General features: G+C 37.3%; 1 protein-coding gene across 1 annotated transcript; it reads right to left on the minus strand.

Moving 5' to 3' along the window:
• Positions 1-938: 938 nt before the first annotated feature.
• Positions 939-12,719, minus strand: LOC129002029 (ataxin-2-like protein). Its single transcript, XM_054429527.1, has 4 exons — positions 12,594-12,719; positions 7,019-9,128; positions 6,030-6,170; positions 939-3,729 (listed from the first exon to the last, which is right to left on the minus strand). The coding sequence occupies exons 2-4, from the start codon at positions 8,888-8,890 to the stop codon at positions 3,325-3,327; spliced, it is 2,418 nt and encodes an 805-aa protein (XP_054285502.1). The 5' UTR covers positions 8,891-9,128; positions 12,594-12,719; the 3' UTR covers positions 939-3,324.
• Positions 12,720-15,423: the final 2,704 nt, after the last annotated feature.

The raw sequence follows: 15,423 nt of genomic DNA on the forward strand, positions 1-15,423 counted from the left end.
TTTATGAAATTTGGTTGTAGGTACTAACTAATCTGTGGTATCTCCATGTGTTTTTTCTTCTGGTTAATTTCTCATTAAAAACACATAAAATAATGGAAAAATGAAATTTTTCAAAAAATGGCCTGAACAATTTTGATTAAAATGTAATATGTTGTAGTCTTTTTAACTCTATATAAAAATAAATAAAAACAGTACAACCCTCATTTCTGTAAAAATTACGGTTAAACATTTATTGTAACTTGTTAAGAAAATAAAAAACTAAAAAAATAGCTTGACCGATTTTGATTTAAGTTTAGTGTTTTATGGTTCTTACAATTCCAAACCCCTATGGTTCAGAATGGTACTACCCCTATGGATAAAGAGCTACTCCATATTTTGTGATTTTACACAATAAAACCATACTTTCCTCGGCTTGCCCATAATAAGGCGAGAAAGTATGTCAGATTACTGATACAGTGTATTTGAGATCACCGTCAAAATGTTGTTGAAGCCTTAATTTATTTTTGTCGCTTTTTACCTTTTTAGAGCCAGGTGAATCAACCAATTGTGTAATTGTTGCTCTATTAAAACTTGTCAACCAAACAGTTTTTTTATGTCCCACCATCACATCCTAGGACACTAGTCTAGCCTGGAACTGTTTTGCACATTACTTCAGGCTAGTCCTAGAGGGTTGCAGCATTATCACATAGATAAAATCCATTGGTAATTGGCAGAAATGGATTTCATCTCAATAGTGCAACTTTAAACTGTTAAGCTTATAGTTGTAGCCATTCCTTTACACTTTTCAATACTTTTTCATTTAAATGGCGACCATACAAAGTAGGTATTTTAAGCCAAGTATGAATGGAGATGAGTGTAGGATCCTTGATTGATATATCATGAGTTTGGTTTGGTTATTGAATGTCATCAAGGTAACAGGGAATAAAAAAGAAACTAACTTACAAAACAACAACTTTAAATATTTTTATTAAATGAACAGATACATGGAAAATAACAATGCTGTTCAGAACAGATATTTTAGAGTAAATCAATTTCAAACGTATTGAGACAATTTATGACAACAAAATTGTTGGTGGTTTGAAATAAAGAAAATTTAAGTAAACCATTTCAGAACCAATGGAGTTGACAAAAATGTTAATAAAAAAAAAACATTACTATACCTTCGTAAATGTAACATTTAAGGTATATAGTTGTCGATAACAATGCAATATTGATAAATAAGAATATTGTATGTTATCGTAGTTGTTACACTTTCAATTTAAGTATAGTAATATACAAACCACTTTTTAAAATACTAAAGCTTATTTAAATGGTAATATTAAATAGAAAAAAGAGTATTTCACTCTTTGAAAGCTGTAAAAAAATAAAGCTTATTGCTTTATTGCAATAGAATACTTTTAGAGAAACTCATATTTTAGAACTCTGACCATCATATTACACTTTGAAGTTTAAATTTTGTATGATACAGGAAAAGTAAAAGGACACAAAAACTTTCAAAAATATATTCCTGTTGATAGCTTAGAGAGAAAAAATTCTAAATAAAAGAGCATGAATAGCTATCAATGAATTGTTGTTAACGAATAAATATTGTTATTAAATAGTAACAGACCAGGGTTTAGACCATTTGCTTACAAAACATAAAAAATTGCCAATTAATAGAAAAATTAATTTCAAAAAAATAGTCATGTAACTATATATATATTCACTGATACAGTACATTGTAATGTTTGGTAGTAAAACAATAAACACAACTATTAATTATTAAGGTATTTAAAAATACAAGACCAATTCACTGAGACAAACTTAAATTATACAAAACATGACGTATAACCTCAATAACAAGAGCTTTTTTAGCAGAGGTTTGTGTTGGCTACTTTTAATTGTTCTAATGAAAGTGTAACAACTTTATGAGAAAACTCATTGAGTCGTAAAGATGATTTCACATTTACCTCGAGAAAACTTGGTTTTTCCTCATAAGAATATCAATCTTATCTTTATACGACTCCGAGAAATGTTTAGTCAAACTTTTACCTTTCGTTAGTATGTATCCGTTTCTAAATACATATTACGAAAATAACAAACCGTTTGAATGGATATAACATTCTCTTTTGCCTATATTAGCTATAGTAAATAATATTGTATGGTTCCCTAATGAAACATACTTGGTATAACTAGAAATCTAGTTTTTATTTCAAGGAGATGGGATTGGATAATGGCTTTAGAACGAAAGTTTGGGTGAAATCTCTTGTATTTTCATAACTGGGAGCTATGCTTACTAAATCAGCATTTAACAGCACTAAAACAATTTTGACACGGGAAGTAATTTTAAGTGTAATAATAAATGTTGGTGTCATGATAATAACGTTTTATGCTCAACAAGTTGATAGTGGCAAATATTTAATTGTGAGCATATGACACTTTTACAATATAAGAGACTTAGGTACCTAATGAAATATATGAATAGTAGCAAAAAAATATCAATTAGGCACCAGCAAAAATTAAACATTATTATTAACTAAGTAAATGTTGTTGTTTTGCTTTAAGGTGTTAGGGTAGAAGGAAACAATTTTGATTGATTTTAAGACTGGAATAAAACTTGTTCAGCTTCCTACAGTCTAAAATCAGAAAATAAACCAATGTTGTTTTGCTGGATAACCGACAGTACTATATGTCGTATTTACTCAATTATTGCATGGCGTTGGCATTTTGAAAAACACAGATGTTTAAATGATTGTCAAGTTAACAATAAGACATGGAACAAACGACACATTATAAAGTATATATTTTTGTTTAGCTTTATTGCTTCTTCGGAAAAGAACAGAATTACAAGGGGTTCACCAAGCTTGTAAAAATAACTACACAAAAAATAATTATTAATGTGTGGTGGAATTTTATTTTTTTATTAATAAATATATCGATGTTTAAGTCGAAATTTTAAAATGATGCTTAGTCTCAAAAAATATTATTCAAAGTAGGCCTTTTAAATTTTGCAATCCACTAAATAATTAAATTTTCAGCCAAAAACTTTTGACTTTGAAATATAGGAATTCAGTTGCAATATTCCAACGGATTATTGGAGGCTATAAAACTGGTGTTGATAATTATTCATTTCACAAACAGACAACAAGCGTTGTTTGGAAGCAGACAGTCAGGTCATATGAACCAACAGACTTCACAAACGGGCCTACTTACAAATTTAGTCGGAATAATATTTTTCCCCAGTTGTCTCTCTGAATCCGAGAGAAGTTAAGCCATGCGTACGTCGTCGTAATTTAGAAACGCCAGCATTTACCTACGAGTATTGACTATCGGCGGGAGAGGTGATCATTGGTTCATGGCGGGTTGGTGGTTGACGATGACCTGGATGTGAGGCGGCTGCTGCTGGTTGTCGACGGAGGGGGGATGCTGATGATGATGGTGTATGTACTGTTGGGCCATCATGTGTGGGCCATTGGGAGCAGGCTGGGCAGGCAGACACATGATGGGGTACGCGTGTGTGGGAGGACCGTTGGGCGGGGGTGGCAGAGGCTGGGGGTAGTTGCTGGCTGGAGAGGGTGGCGGAGCTGTGTTGGGGGTGGGGTGAGTGTGAGTGTGCAGGTGGTGGGGATGTGGAGGCATGGCTCCTGCGGGGCTCATGTACTGCAACTGTGGCACGTTGCCTTGCTGTGTCGGACTCTCGTGGTGATAGTTGATGGCCGAAGTGGGCACCAAAGGCACTATTCCGCCACCCTAGAACACACAAAACCATGAAACCTGTCAGGTCCATTGGCAGCTGGTAGCATTGACTATGAATTAGTGCAAGTAGATTTCTTGTCTTACTGCAACATCTGAAGCTTGTTTATTGACATTTGAGTGTTTTATGTTGATTAATTGTTTTTCTTTAATTTTAGGGTACCTAAGTTTTATACAATTTGTTGTGCTTTTTTTTGTTTATAGTATAGAAAAAGCAATGGTTTACATACTGATGTTATAAAATAAATTTTAAAATGTTCAAACAGGTACGGTACCTAGGAAAAAATTGTATATCAAAATCATCCTCTTAAGGTACCAAAAACAAAACTAACCAAAAATATTCTTTAGCTAAGGAGTGCATAGTAATGAACCATTTACAAGGTAGTATGTTTAAACTAAGCTAGTAGGGAGCTCACGTTATCTGAAGGTCACAAGACACATCCTTGAAAAATCTGTTGGTTTTTCAAAATTCTATGTTGTACCTATGAACAACACCAACAACACACAATCATCATCAGACCCAATAGCTAAATGAATCACCACTTAGTGGAGGGTCCAGAAGGGGGGGCAAAGGAGGCGACCCCCCCCCCCTCAGTCATATATTTTTTTTACATCCTTTAATGTCAAAATTTTGCTGCGATCGGCAAAGACGATGATAATGTTCCGTAACCGCGGGAGTTATTCAGGGTTTTGCTGTCACCACGAGAGACGACAATGTCCACACGACCGCGGGAAAATATTTTGCCGTGTTCGTGGAAGACGATGCTGATGTTCCGTTGAGGGGTTATTTGGTGATTTGCTATGACTGTGGGAGACAATGAAGATGTCTAAAAAGCCGTGGAAAATTATCAAAATTGTGCCACGATATTGGAGGATGATATTTCTATTACTTACCACGGAGGATATTCAGAATTTTGCGGTCACCGCGGGAGGCAATGACAATGTCTACACAACTGCAGAAAATGATAAAAATGTTGGCGCGATTGTGGAAGACTGTGGAAACCGTTAATAATGTCTACATGGCCGAGGGAGATGATCAGAATTTAGACTTAATTTACCGTCTTGTGAGTCAACAGTATAAGTGTAAATATATTTATACAAGTGTTATTAGACATATTTTTGTATTTGCAGGTAATTTAATAACATGTGCGATGCTGATCAAGAAGCTATAAATAAATGCAGTTTAGCGCCTTCACAAGAGCCGCGAGGACAGTTAATGCAGCCTGCATGACGATGAACAAGATTTCTCCATTAATGGCTAGTACGACTATCTCTCATAAGATCTCAACTGGAATTGAATTCAAACATCTGTTGATTAAAATTTTAATGAATAGTTCTTCTCATGTTGTATGATATCTTTAAATCACGTTCCCATATCACATAGTAAAGTTTTTTTTTATTTTAAAACTTTTTTCAAATAGCAAATTAGCTCCAAATTTTTAAAACTCATAATTTTTAACAACTCGGACAACTACGCACGTCACACAGGCCACTGAGGTCTACGTGTACACTCATTTCCATTTAGATTGATTTTACAACCCAAAGCAAATATATTTCAATTAGTTTAAGTTTATCCATATATAAATCCCAAAGTACCCATGAACTTTTGAGAAAACTAAAGTCACCCCCCCCCCCCCCCCCATAAACAATACAATTCAAATGTTCGTCATGACGAGAAACCTTGCGCAAAACTACCCATTATTTAATAAATTGCCCTTTAAGGTCGTAATTGCTTTCTAAAGGGAAATTTCCATCTACCTAATGTTAAAAATACCTCAGCTGTACTTATTTGTATGTTATTCTTTCCATTAAACCTTAAAATCAGGTGTGATTATAATTGTTTGTATTCTGTATTCTGTTTTGTTTATTTCAGCTTAACTTAACCAATCAATAGTTTTATTAGCCTAATACTTATGAAGTCAAACGGGTTGAAACCCGTGGGTCAGCTAGTAACTATTAATATCTTTTTTTAAATTGAACGTGTAAATAAATACAAATAAAAAATATTGAGGCCCCATTTGAAAGAATATTACGTGAGGCCTACCTTAATTTTTCGTAAACAATTTATTTTATGCTTCTAGACAACTATCTTTGTATTTTATTTGTTAAAAAATTGTTATTTTGTTTGTATAGGTCTCAGGCCTAGTTATTGTGGAAATAAAACTCATTTCATTTGATTTCATTTGAGTGTATTCCTAACATCTTAGTGGATTCCCACTTGTTTCCCCCCAAAAGATGATATGATACAGTCCTTATTTGAATAGTTTCAAATCTTATTTCAATAACATTAGGCCTACCTGCTGCGCCATCATATGCATCATCATCTGTTGGTAAGACTGAGGGGCGAGGTGACGCGGCGCCGTGTAAGGCACAGTGAAGTGCGCTCCCATCGGCACCGGCGCAAGCAGAGGCTGACCTGTGGCTGCAGCGACCTGCATCTGCAACACAATGTTAAATCTGTCACAATGTTTCACGAGGTGAAATGGAAATAATACCAATACTTTTTACTAATCCATCCTTTCAGAGATTTTTGCAGGAATTGAGTAGGCCTATTGAATAGAACAAAACATGCCATTCCCAATTTAAGGTTATTGCCAGCTTCATAATAAATATCAACGAGGGTCGGTTTGAGCCACCAGCAGTGAGCTGAGATAATTACTGATTTCTGTTGAATAAGCCTAATTTTTAACGTTACAAATTAAACAAAAATTACAACTTTTTGTCAACGGTGTCTTTTATTCTTGGTCTTTAATTGGTTTCTGTTTTTTACAAAGTTTTTTCACTTTCCTGAAGGCTATTAAATTGTATGTTGCTTTAAGATTTGAGAAAGGTTGGGAGAAGCTATGCCAGCACCAGCTGGAGGTGTTATTAATGAAGTGATAGTGTGAAATGGCATACTCAGGAAACATTTCTAGAAGAATAAACAAACAAAACTAGAACATTTCTTAATAAAACAGTTTACTAAGACTGGATTAAAAATAGTACAATTGATCTACATAGTAGATGTTAGGCTTTTGCATGAATAAATATGTGTTACGAAACCTTATTAACATGCACTTATATTGCAGCCTAAATTTATTATCGTCTCATTTTACTTTAAATCCTGTGGAGAAAAACACTTTTTAGTAATGATTTTGGCTATCTAAAAATTTGTTCCCACCATTTATCTCAGTTGAGAGAGGTTGTATTGTGGGTTAGAACAGAAAATATATTAAAAACTAAATCCCAGCCAAAATATTATTGAGCTATTTTACACTATTTGAAATAAAGCAATGAGTGTGTTTACCTGCGAGAGGTCTGGCCTGTGAGAAACTGGCATCACCTTCCTGTAGCGATGGCCTTGATTGGGAGTGGCAGCTGTGAAAGTCGGTTGGTTTGTGACTACGTAGGTTGCTGGAACCATCACATTCGGAAGTGCGGGACTAGGACCGTAGTTAGGAGTCTGCGGAGTGTGTGGTCTAGAAGGAGTAGGAGTACTTGGTGAGCGAGGTGTAAACGGTTTGAACTCTTTAGCGTTGGGATTCAAAGTGGACTTCTTCAGAGTTGAGGAAACTTTATCTACTTCGTTACCGTGTTGATCTTTACCCTCAGACTGTTGATCCGGATCGTTCATCCCCATGTGCATTTTATTGTCTTCCGAACTCACTTCAGCGAGTTTAAAGTCACTCCCGAATTTCTTCAACTCGGAGATTGTGTCCTCTCTAGGCCTTGGTGGTTTTCTGTGACTTGGAGGGGGAGGTTGCTGCTGCTGGGCCTCTACTATCGGGCTCTTACGTTGTTCTACAGGCTGTTGCATCATGGGGGGCTGGGACATGGCAAATGGCGGGGGATGACAGAGCACCTGAGGAGAGTTAGGTGGCAGGGGGTGTTCTACAATTGGCTGGTGTGGCATTGGAGGAGGACCTTGTGGCCTGATGTGAGGGCTGTGAGACATGGGTAGCGGAGGTTTGGAGTCAGAGGGTGTGGTAGCCGGGCTACTCCTCATCACTTCTGACTCTCCATTAGTCTGATACCTAGGGCCGATGTTACTATCTTGTGGATATCCCCTTCCAGTCCTTAAGCCGGGGGGAGGTTTTTGCGATTTAGAAAGTTGTTGATCCATCTGTCTACCCAATCTTTCACGTTGAGGTAAAGGCTGCTGGTTTGTGGAGTAAGATACGGGGGACGGCACTGTGGTAACAGGTGATTGTGCCATGGGTTTGTTGGGTGGAGGTTGGCGCATGGATGGTGCAGGCTGGGGAGGGGGTTGTTGCTGGAATGGTGGAGGGTTGTGTTGGGATAATGGTGACTTAGGCAATGATGAGTGAGTCTGGGGCTTCACCGGGGGCTGAGAAGAGGCGGGCTGTGAGGGAGGATTGTTTCGAACAAACTTTCCAGCTTGCTGGTGTTTCCTCTTCGCAGGAGGCATGTACGGTTTGCTTGCGTCACTGCTAGAGTCTCCTGGCCTTTGCACAGAAGCAAACCTTTCCTCTTCATCTCCATTTTCTAGGTCCATCCTCGCTTTGTAAGTGGGATTACTTTCTATTTCATTAGCAATTTGGGCAGCTTTAGCTTCCGCTTCCTTAAACTCTTTGGTGTCCTGTTTTTGTAAAGGTACAGTGTAACCTTGTAAGGAATGGTCAAATGTAGATGTCACTCCGTAGGCTTGCTCGTTCTTTTTAAACATGTCTTGAACATCCCATCCGTTGACAGCTGCTCCATTTAAGTCAAATTCATCACCATTACTAGTCGATTCTTCCCACGGTTCAAGCTCTTTTTCACCGAGTTGCCCATTGAACTTACTGATAGCAGTATCTGTTTGAAAAGTGTCTCTTGTGGCGTATTCGAGATCAATGTTTTTTGCATCCATAGTAACAATATCATTAGGTTTGAATATTATAACATCTAGGACAGTATCTACATCGATTTGAGAAGGATCATTTGAGGTTACTTTGTGCGCCATTTCTAATACCACTTCAAAATTAGTGGAAAATGTTCTGAAAATCCCCTCATAAACTGATCCACTCTGTGTCTCTATCTGTACTGTGTTCCCCACAAGTGACGTGGCTGTATGCATGAACGGGGAGTTGTTATACACTCCTTTGGCTACAATGCTGTTTCGTTCGGGCCCCCTGGTGCGGGTGGCACGCCCGGTGTTGGACCGATTTTGCTTCGTCATTTTACCCTCCCTTGATTTGCCGGAATGGGCACCCTCCACTTTTACTACAGGGACCGGAATTTTGGTAAATTAAACTTCCTTTGAATCTTAAACACTTGAGTTCACCAACCAGTGAAGTTTCCAACAGATCACAATACACAACTTGAAAAATAGAGACCTATACACATTCTATTCTTCTGAAGCTTGCCTAGTGACTCCTACGAGCATCAAATGGAGTCAAATGGAGTAAGTCTTCTGTCTGAAACAGAAAAAAAATTAATTGCTAAAATGAATGGATTAACTTGTAAGGTTTTTCACAATTAAGGGATTGGAGCGTTAAAGCTCTCAACAAAAAACACATGATGATATTGATGGTTTCATGGTACGGTAGTAAGTTAATAAGTATAAAATATTATGAGCATCGGTAATTTTAACACTTATTAATTTTTGGTCCAGGAATTATAATACGGTAGATTTGTTTTACTATTCTATTACTATCTTCATTTAGAATAGGTACACTCAACTATGGATATTATGAAATATTTAGCCCTTCACTTTAGGTCAGCTATAGTTGTTGTACTGGCCATGTTGTTGGTGTAAATAAGTTAGGGTGAAATTAAAAATAGTATAAATCCTGCTGGTAATTCTTCAAATTTTATCAAGCAACTAGTTTTGACAAAAGCTGTCATCTTCAGGCTGTACAAGAACACATGCCTATTGTGGTCATCTTCTGAAGTAAAAAATGTTTTTTAGGAAATAGTACGCCTACATATAAATAAAAAACACAAGTCACGTTAAAATCATGTTCCCTTGTCTTATTATTTATGGTTAGTTCTGTATCAGATTCATGTTTGGCCAAAGGCGATATGACCACGTAACTCCCTATTTCAACCTGCTTTCATTGATGCAGTTTAATGAACTTCGGGAATTTCACACCCTCCGTCTTCTACACTCCAATATCAATAGTCAAATTCCCAATTATTTATCAGACAACTTCCATTTTATTTCTGACATCAGCACCCGTGCCACTCGTAGAGGCTCTCACCTTTTATCTACACAAATTCACCGGTCAACAGTTTTTAACAAATCCTTCTTGGTATCTGCAATTCGAATGTGGAATTCTCTTCCTGACCATATCAAATCCATAGGAAACCGTGTGAGGTTTGGGGCAGAGCTATTATATTGAGCAGCAGGCGTGAGTGAGTCTCTGGCGCTGGTGTGAGGGGTTGTTGGCGGCTTGTGTGAATGGGATTTTTTTAGGATTACTAAACTTAATTTCTTCATGTTTACTCATTAAATGTATTAGGTACTTTAGATTATTTAAATTTACTTATATAAGTGAATAAGTTTTTATTTATTTATGTATTAGAGGTTAAGTGGTACAGAGGACTTGCCAAGTCCTAACTTCGCCTCTTAAATAAAGCTACATTTTTTCATTTCATTTCATTATTTGTGATTTCATTTAAATGTACTTTTTCGCTTGAAAAAATTGAAATAGGCCTAAGCTATCTACAATTAAAAAGTGCTCTTTTAACTGTGCAAATGATGCCAAAACTGGTTGCTTGATGAAATTGCAAGGATTACAATAGGTTTGAACTTGATCTGCCTACTTGATCTGTTAATTGGTATCAGAATTCCTAATTGCTAAAAACATTTTAAGGAACAGCCTACAACGCTATTGTCAACTCCCAGTTTTTGAAATAGGTACCGGTATATATTAATTGTCAGAAATTTCCCACAAGCCAGACCACTGAAGTTTTTTTTTTCAAATTAGTTCTGCATAGGCCTATAGCATTTTTCCCCATCTTTTATGAGAAACCCATCGAGATAGCTTAAGTTTTGCAAATCAACATAGATTTTGCTAAAGAAACATGTAAAGGTTATAGATTCTGTTCTTACTATTAGCCTACTGACTTAAGAAAAAATGAGTTGATTTAGAACTTAATTACAATGAAACTACGCTAAGTCAGGCCAGCCAGGAGCGCCACCGATCTGTCAAAGCGAAAATCGATGTTAGCCAAAGAAAGAGCAGAAAAAACAAAAACTTAAGTATTGTTATCCTAGGCCTACTACAATTATTTCCCTAATTAGGCTACAAATAAAAAAATAAAAACCAATTAACACAAATTTTACAAAAATGACTTGCTACCTACAGTTAGGCATTTAACTTACGGCAAAAAAACTTAAATAGGCTAAGCTTTAAGTCTAAAAAAAAAAAAATAGATTTTATACCTACTCAAAAATATGATCACAGCTTGCACTCGCATATGATTGTAGATGCACTCGTACAAAGCAATAAACCTAAGTAGGGTATTAACATATTTGATAGGCACTAGATAACTTAGGCCTAGGCTTCTTTTTGTTCATTTAGCCTATTCAAAACTGGTCTGGGTAGTCCTGATCCAGAGATTCGACTTAAAGAGGTCATTCTGTAATTATGTATGAATTTATGAATGGTGAGGTAAGTAAGGCTTACGATAATGTTAAATGGAATATGCCTAATAGGCTAGGTGTAAGTCTATAAACAGGTCTATAGGAACAAGCTCAAAGAGGTGTACACGATTTATATATACTACACTGGATGACAATTTAAGTTACTTCCGAGCAAAAGTTAATTTATCTTGAAAACTTTACGAAATTGTGGCACACTCTAACGCTGATGGGTAGGCGAGTGGCAACTCTAGGGTAGAAGTGGAGGTACATTAGCCTATTTAACAAAAACACAATAAGCTTAGGAATACTTTCCTGTTTAAACTTGTACAAAATTACATGCTAAAGGAACTTGAAGATAAACTTTGGCTAAGTTACACCTTAGCCTACAAAACCTTTGAGTACCGGTACCGTACCGTACCACATACTTAAGATAATAAAAAAAGGAAGCAATGGAACATATAATAAATTGTCATTGTTCTTAACGATATTTCTTAGTTCAAATGAAACTTTGTCATGGAGATGCTGAAACTTACGTTATTTAGGCCTACCCATAAAAACGGTCTTAATTAGATCTTATCCGGGTTAACTTACATAAACTTAGGCCAAATTACAATTTTCACCAAAGTTAAGTTGCTCCACAGTTAGCCTACCTAGTGGCATTTTGTATTTACTTAGGGAGATTAACTAAGTAGTTAAAAAAAGGAATTCTGAATATTTAAAAATATCAATGTTTAAGTATTAGCCTAACTGAGATTGTGTTTCAAGTTTTACAGAACTCAAATTAAGATAACAACTTTTTTTATCTAAGTTGTTCCCTACTGTGTAGGCCTAAACTCAATATTATGATAAGCCAAGAAACCCACACAGCCATCAAGTTACTGTCTCCATAAGTACCTAATCAAAAACATAATTTGCATATTGTCATAGATAAATGAAATCAGGGTTCACCAATGGAATCTTAATAACTCTTCTGTTGACTCAAGTCAACTAGGGTCCTATTTATTATTGATACCAACTTAAATGGAAATTCTGGAATCATGCATAGGATCAATTTAACCAGCGACAGGAGTAAGGGTAATTTCAAAAGTTATTTGTTTTACATTACTTGTCACCTCTATCTAATCAAGAAGAAATGAAATAACATTAAACAATTGCAACCTTGGACCTACTGCAGTTTGCATTCTTAGCCCAATCCCCAGTAGAGAGCTGATAAGTTAGCATTCCTTGAACTGGGACCGACTGCTATTGTGTGATTTTCTTATTGGAACGATTAGATAGATAAAATAATTACCTATTAAGACAAACTCGTTGTTTTGTAATTAATATACTTTGTTAAATTGTAGTTGAAATATACTATACACTCACTTAACCTTAACGATTCAACAGAAACACAAGTTTCACACAAGATGGCTATGGCTATTCGCCACCACCAAAAAAATTTCCCTCCAAGAACATACTTATCATCAGCTGAGATTATATACATATAATTATCGCTGATTGTCCTGGTTTAAAGTCGGGAAGAATAATTAACAAAACCAAATGGGGTAAAATTATTACAAATTGATGAACTTTTTAAAATCATCAAAACTAATAAACTGAATAGTGAACATTTAAAAACCACTCACTCAAAACTTAAATGATCCCAAAATAACTCAACAAAATGAGATTTGTGGATACAGAATGACAAGATTATTAACATGGTGTACTAGAATAAGAAGTTATCATAGAAATCGTCATCATAGTTGATAAAACCATAAAACATACTCCCTTGGTTAGTCTATAGCCTATGCTAAAACACTCCAGTAGATTTGTCACCCTAATGGATCAGCTGAAGACAATTTTATTGTTAGTCCCATCTCCTATCACCCGTCCGATGCCGTTAGGATCGTGCTTTTGTTTACAGTTTGTTTCTATTATTAAAATTATTCAAAAAACACCTTAAACCAAAATAGCTACTTCCCTATAGGGAAATTCGCTAAAAAGTTTGAATCATAACTCGTCCACTAGTTATATGGCGAAACAATATCATGAAATTAACCCTAAAATAATAGAAAAACGATTTCGTCGACACTAGTGCCCAGTGTCACCAACATGAACTAGACACGAAAACGAGCTTTAAATTTTTCGATGGGATGAGAAGTCTACTTGTGTTGGTTTGTTTATAGATAAAACAAACTCCCTTATGAGTATAATTTATCATAGAGTAAACATATAATGTTTTATCCTTGGTTAGTCGATGATATTATTTAACCATTCAACGATCCGAGCAATTTAACATATTCACAATTGAATGCGTTTGCTTTTATCATTCTTTGGTCTTTGGTATAGAATGAAGTTCATTGATCTCATCATGGAAGCACGTCTTCTTCTCAGTTTCAGGAGGAAATAACAGCGGGAGGATTTGAATCGCTTAAGTTTACAAGTGTTCTGTTGTATGTCCTATATTAAGTAATAAAATTAAGGTAACTATTAAGTAATATTAAGTAAATTAAAGCTTAAGTTATTAAGTTAATTAAATTAAAATAATAATATTTATTATTTAGGTAAATTAATCATATTAAATTATTTTGTCTTCAATTCTTCAACTGTATCGGGTTTTCACTTCCTCCCCCTATAGTATATGGAGAAAATATTGTTTCTGTCAAAATTTTTGAGTTTGAGTTTTGAGTGGATATATCTGTTTTGGGTCCCTCCGGACCCAAAAAAGTGGTTTTCGAAGTGATGCCTGTGTGTGTGGATGTGTCGATCGCCGAGAAGGTGGTGTCCCTACCTGACGACAATGCGCGACCTTCCAAGAAACGCAGGAGGCCTACATCAGAAAGCCCTCCAAAAAGAGAAGAGGTTGTTCAGACAGCAAAGCCTAAAGTTAAGGTCAAGGCGACCCAGACTTCTAGGTCCTTCTCTGACGTAGTTGCCGCTCCAGCGAAACCTCAACAGCCACAGCAACCTGCGACACCCATTGAGGGTAGCTCCCGAAAGGGGTCAGTCGTAGAAACACCATCTGGGACTGTGTGGGAAAAGCGCCTTACGAAAAGGAGAAGAGGAAATTGAGGCACGCGGAAGTCGGCTCCAAGACATATGTGGCAGTGAGGGCGCAGTCGACCGGCGTGGCCCAAGCTGTGCCTGGCTCGGCACTCGCTAAAAAGTCGCGGCCCAAAAAGCCCAGGACTGAGGCAATTTTGGTCAAGCCTTTGGAGGGAAGATCATTCGCCGAAGTCTTGGGTGTTATCAAGGCCAAGGCTAAGCCAGAGCAAACCGACACGGTTGTACGGTCGATTAGACAAACCCGGGACGAGGACGTCCTCCTCGAACTGGGTAAGTCTAAAGATAAAGCCGCCTTTGCTGCCGAACTAAAGGCAGCTGTGGAAGGTCAGGGCACCGTTCGTGCTCTCGAACCCAAGACGTCCGTCGAGGTTCGGGATATGGATTGTGTGTCAACGGAGGATGACGTCATTGATGCCCTAAAAAAAGCTGTCCCCGAGCTTGCCGGACAAACGGCTAGTCTGAGGGTGTGGCTCACGAAACCAAACCGGAGTCAACAGCGGATGGCGGTCGCCGAAATGGCAGACGCAAACGCCAGTAAGGTTTTGGCACTCCAGCATTTGAGGGTTGGATGGGTTAATTGCAGGTTGAGACGGAGGGTGGAAGTAACGAGGTGTTTTAAATGCCTTGATTTCGGCCATTCCTCCCGAAACTGCGAAGGGCCCGACCGAGGCAAGAACTGCCTTCGATGCGGGGAGGTGGGTCACACTCGTAGGGACTGTAAAGTTGAGACCTGTTTCCTCTGTAAGGAGAAAGGCCTCAATGATAAAAACGCTAAACATATAGCTGGGTCTGGGCAGTGCAGTGCATTTAAAGGCGCACTACAACAAGCGAAAGCCCAACCACGAAGATAAGGATCCTCCAGTGCAATGTAGATCGATCCAGGACGGCTGACGCGCTTCTCAGTCAGCTTGCCCTCGAACACGGTGTTGACGCGCTCTTGGTCAGCGAACAGTACCAGTACCGGGACAGGGACCCATCTCTTTGGTTTCCCGATACACTTGGTACTGCTGCGTTCTGGGTTCGTAATACAGCTAAAGTGCAGGTAAGGAGTCACGCGAAGGGCCGAGGATTCGTTT

Source organism: Macrosteles quadrilineatus, unplaced genomic scaffold (genome assembly GCF_028750875.1).
Source record: "Macrosteles quadrilineatus isolate MER2022 unplaced genomic scaffold, UCM_ALF_1.0 Scaffold_9__3_contigs__length_116548681, whole genome shotgun sequence".
NCBI classification, from domain to species: domain Eukaryota; kingdom Metazoa; phylum Arthropoda; class Insecta; order Hemiptera; family Cicadellidae; genus Macrosteles; species Macrosteles quadrilineatus.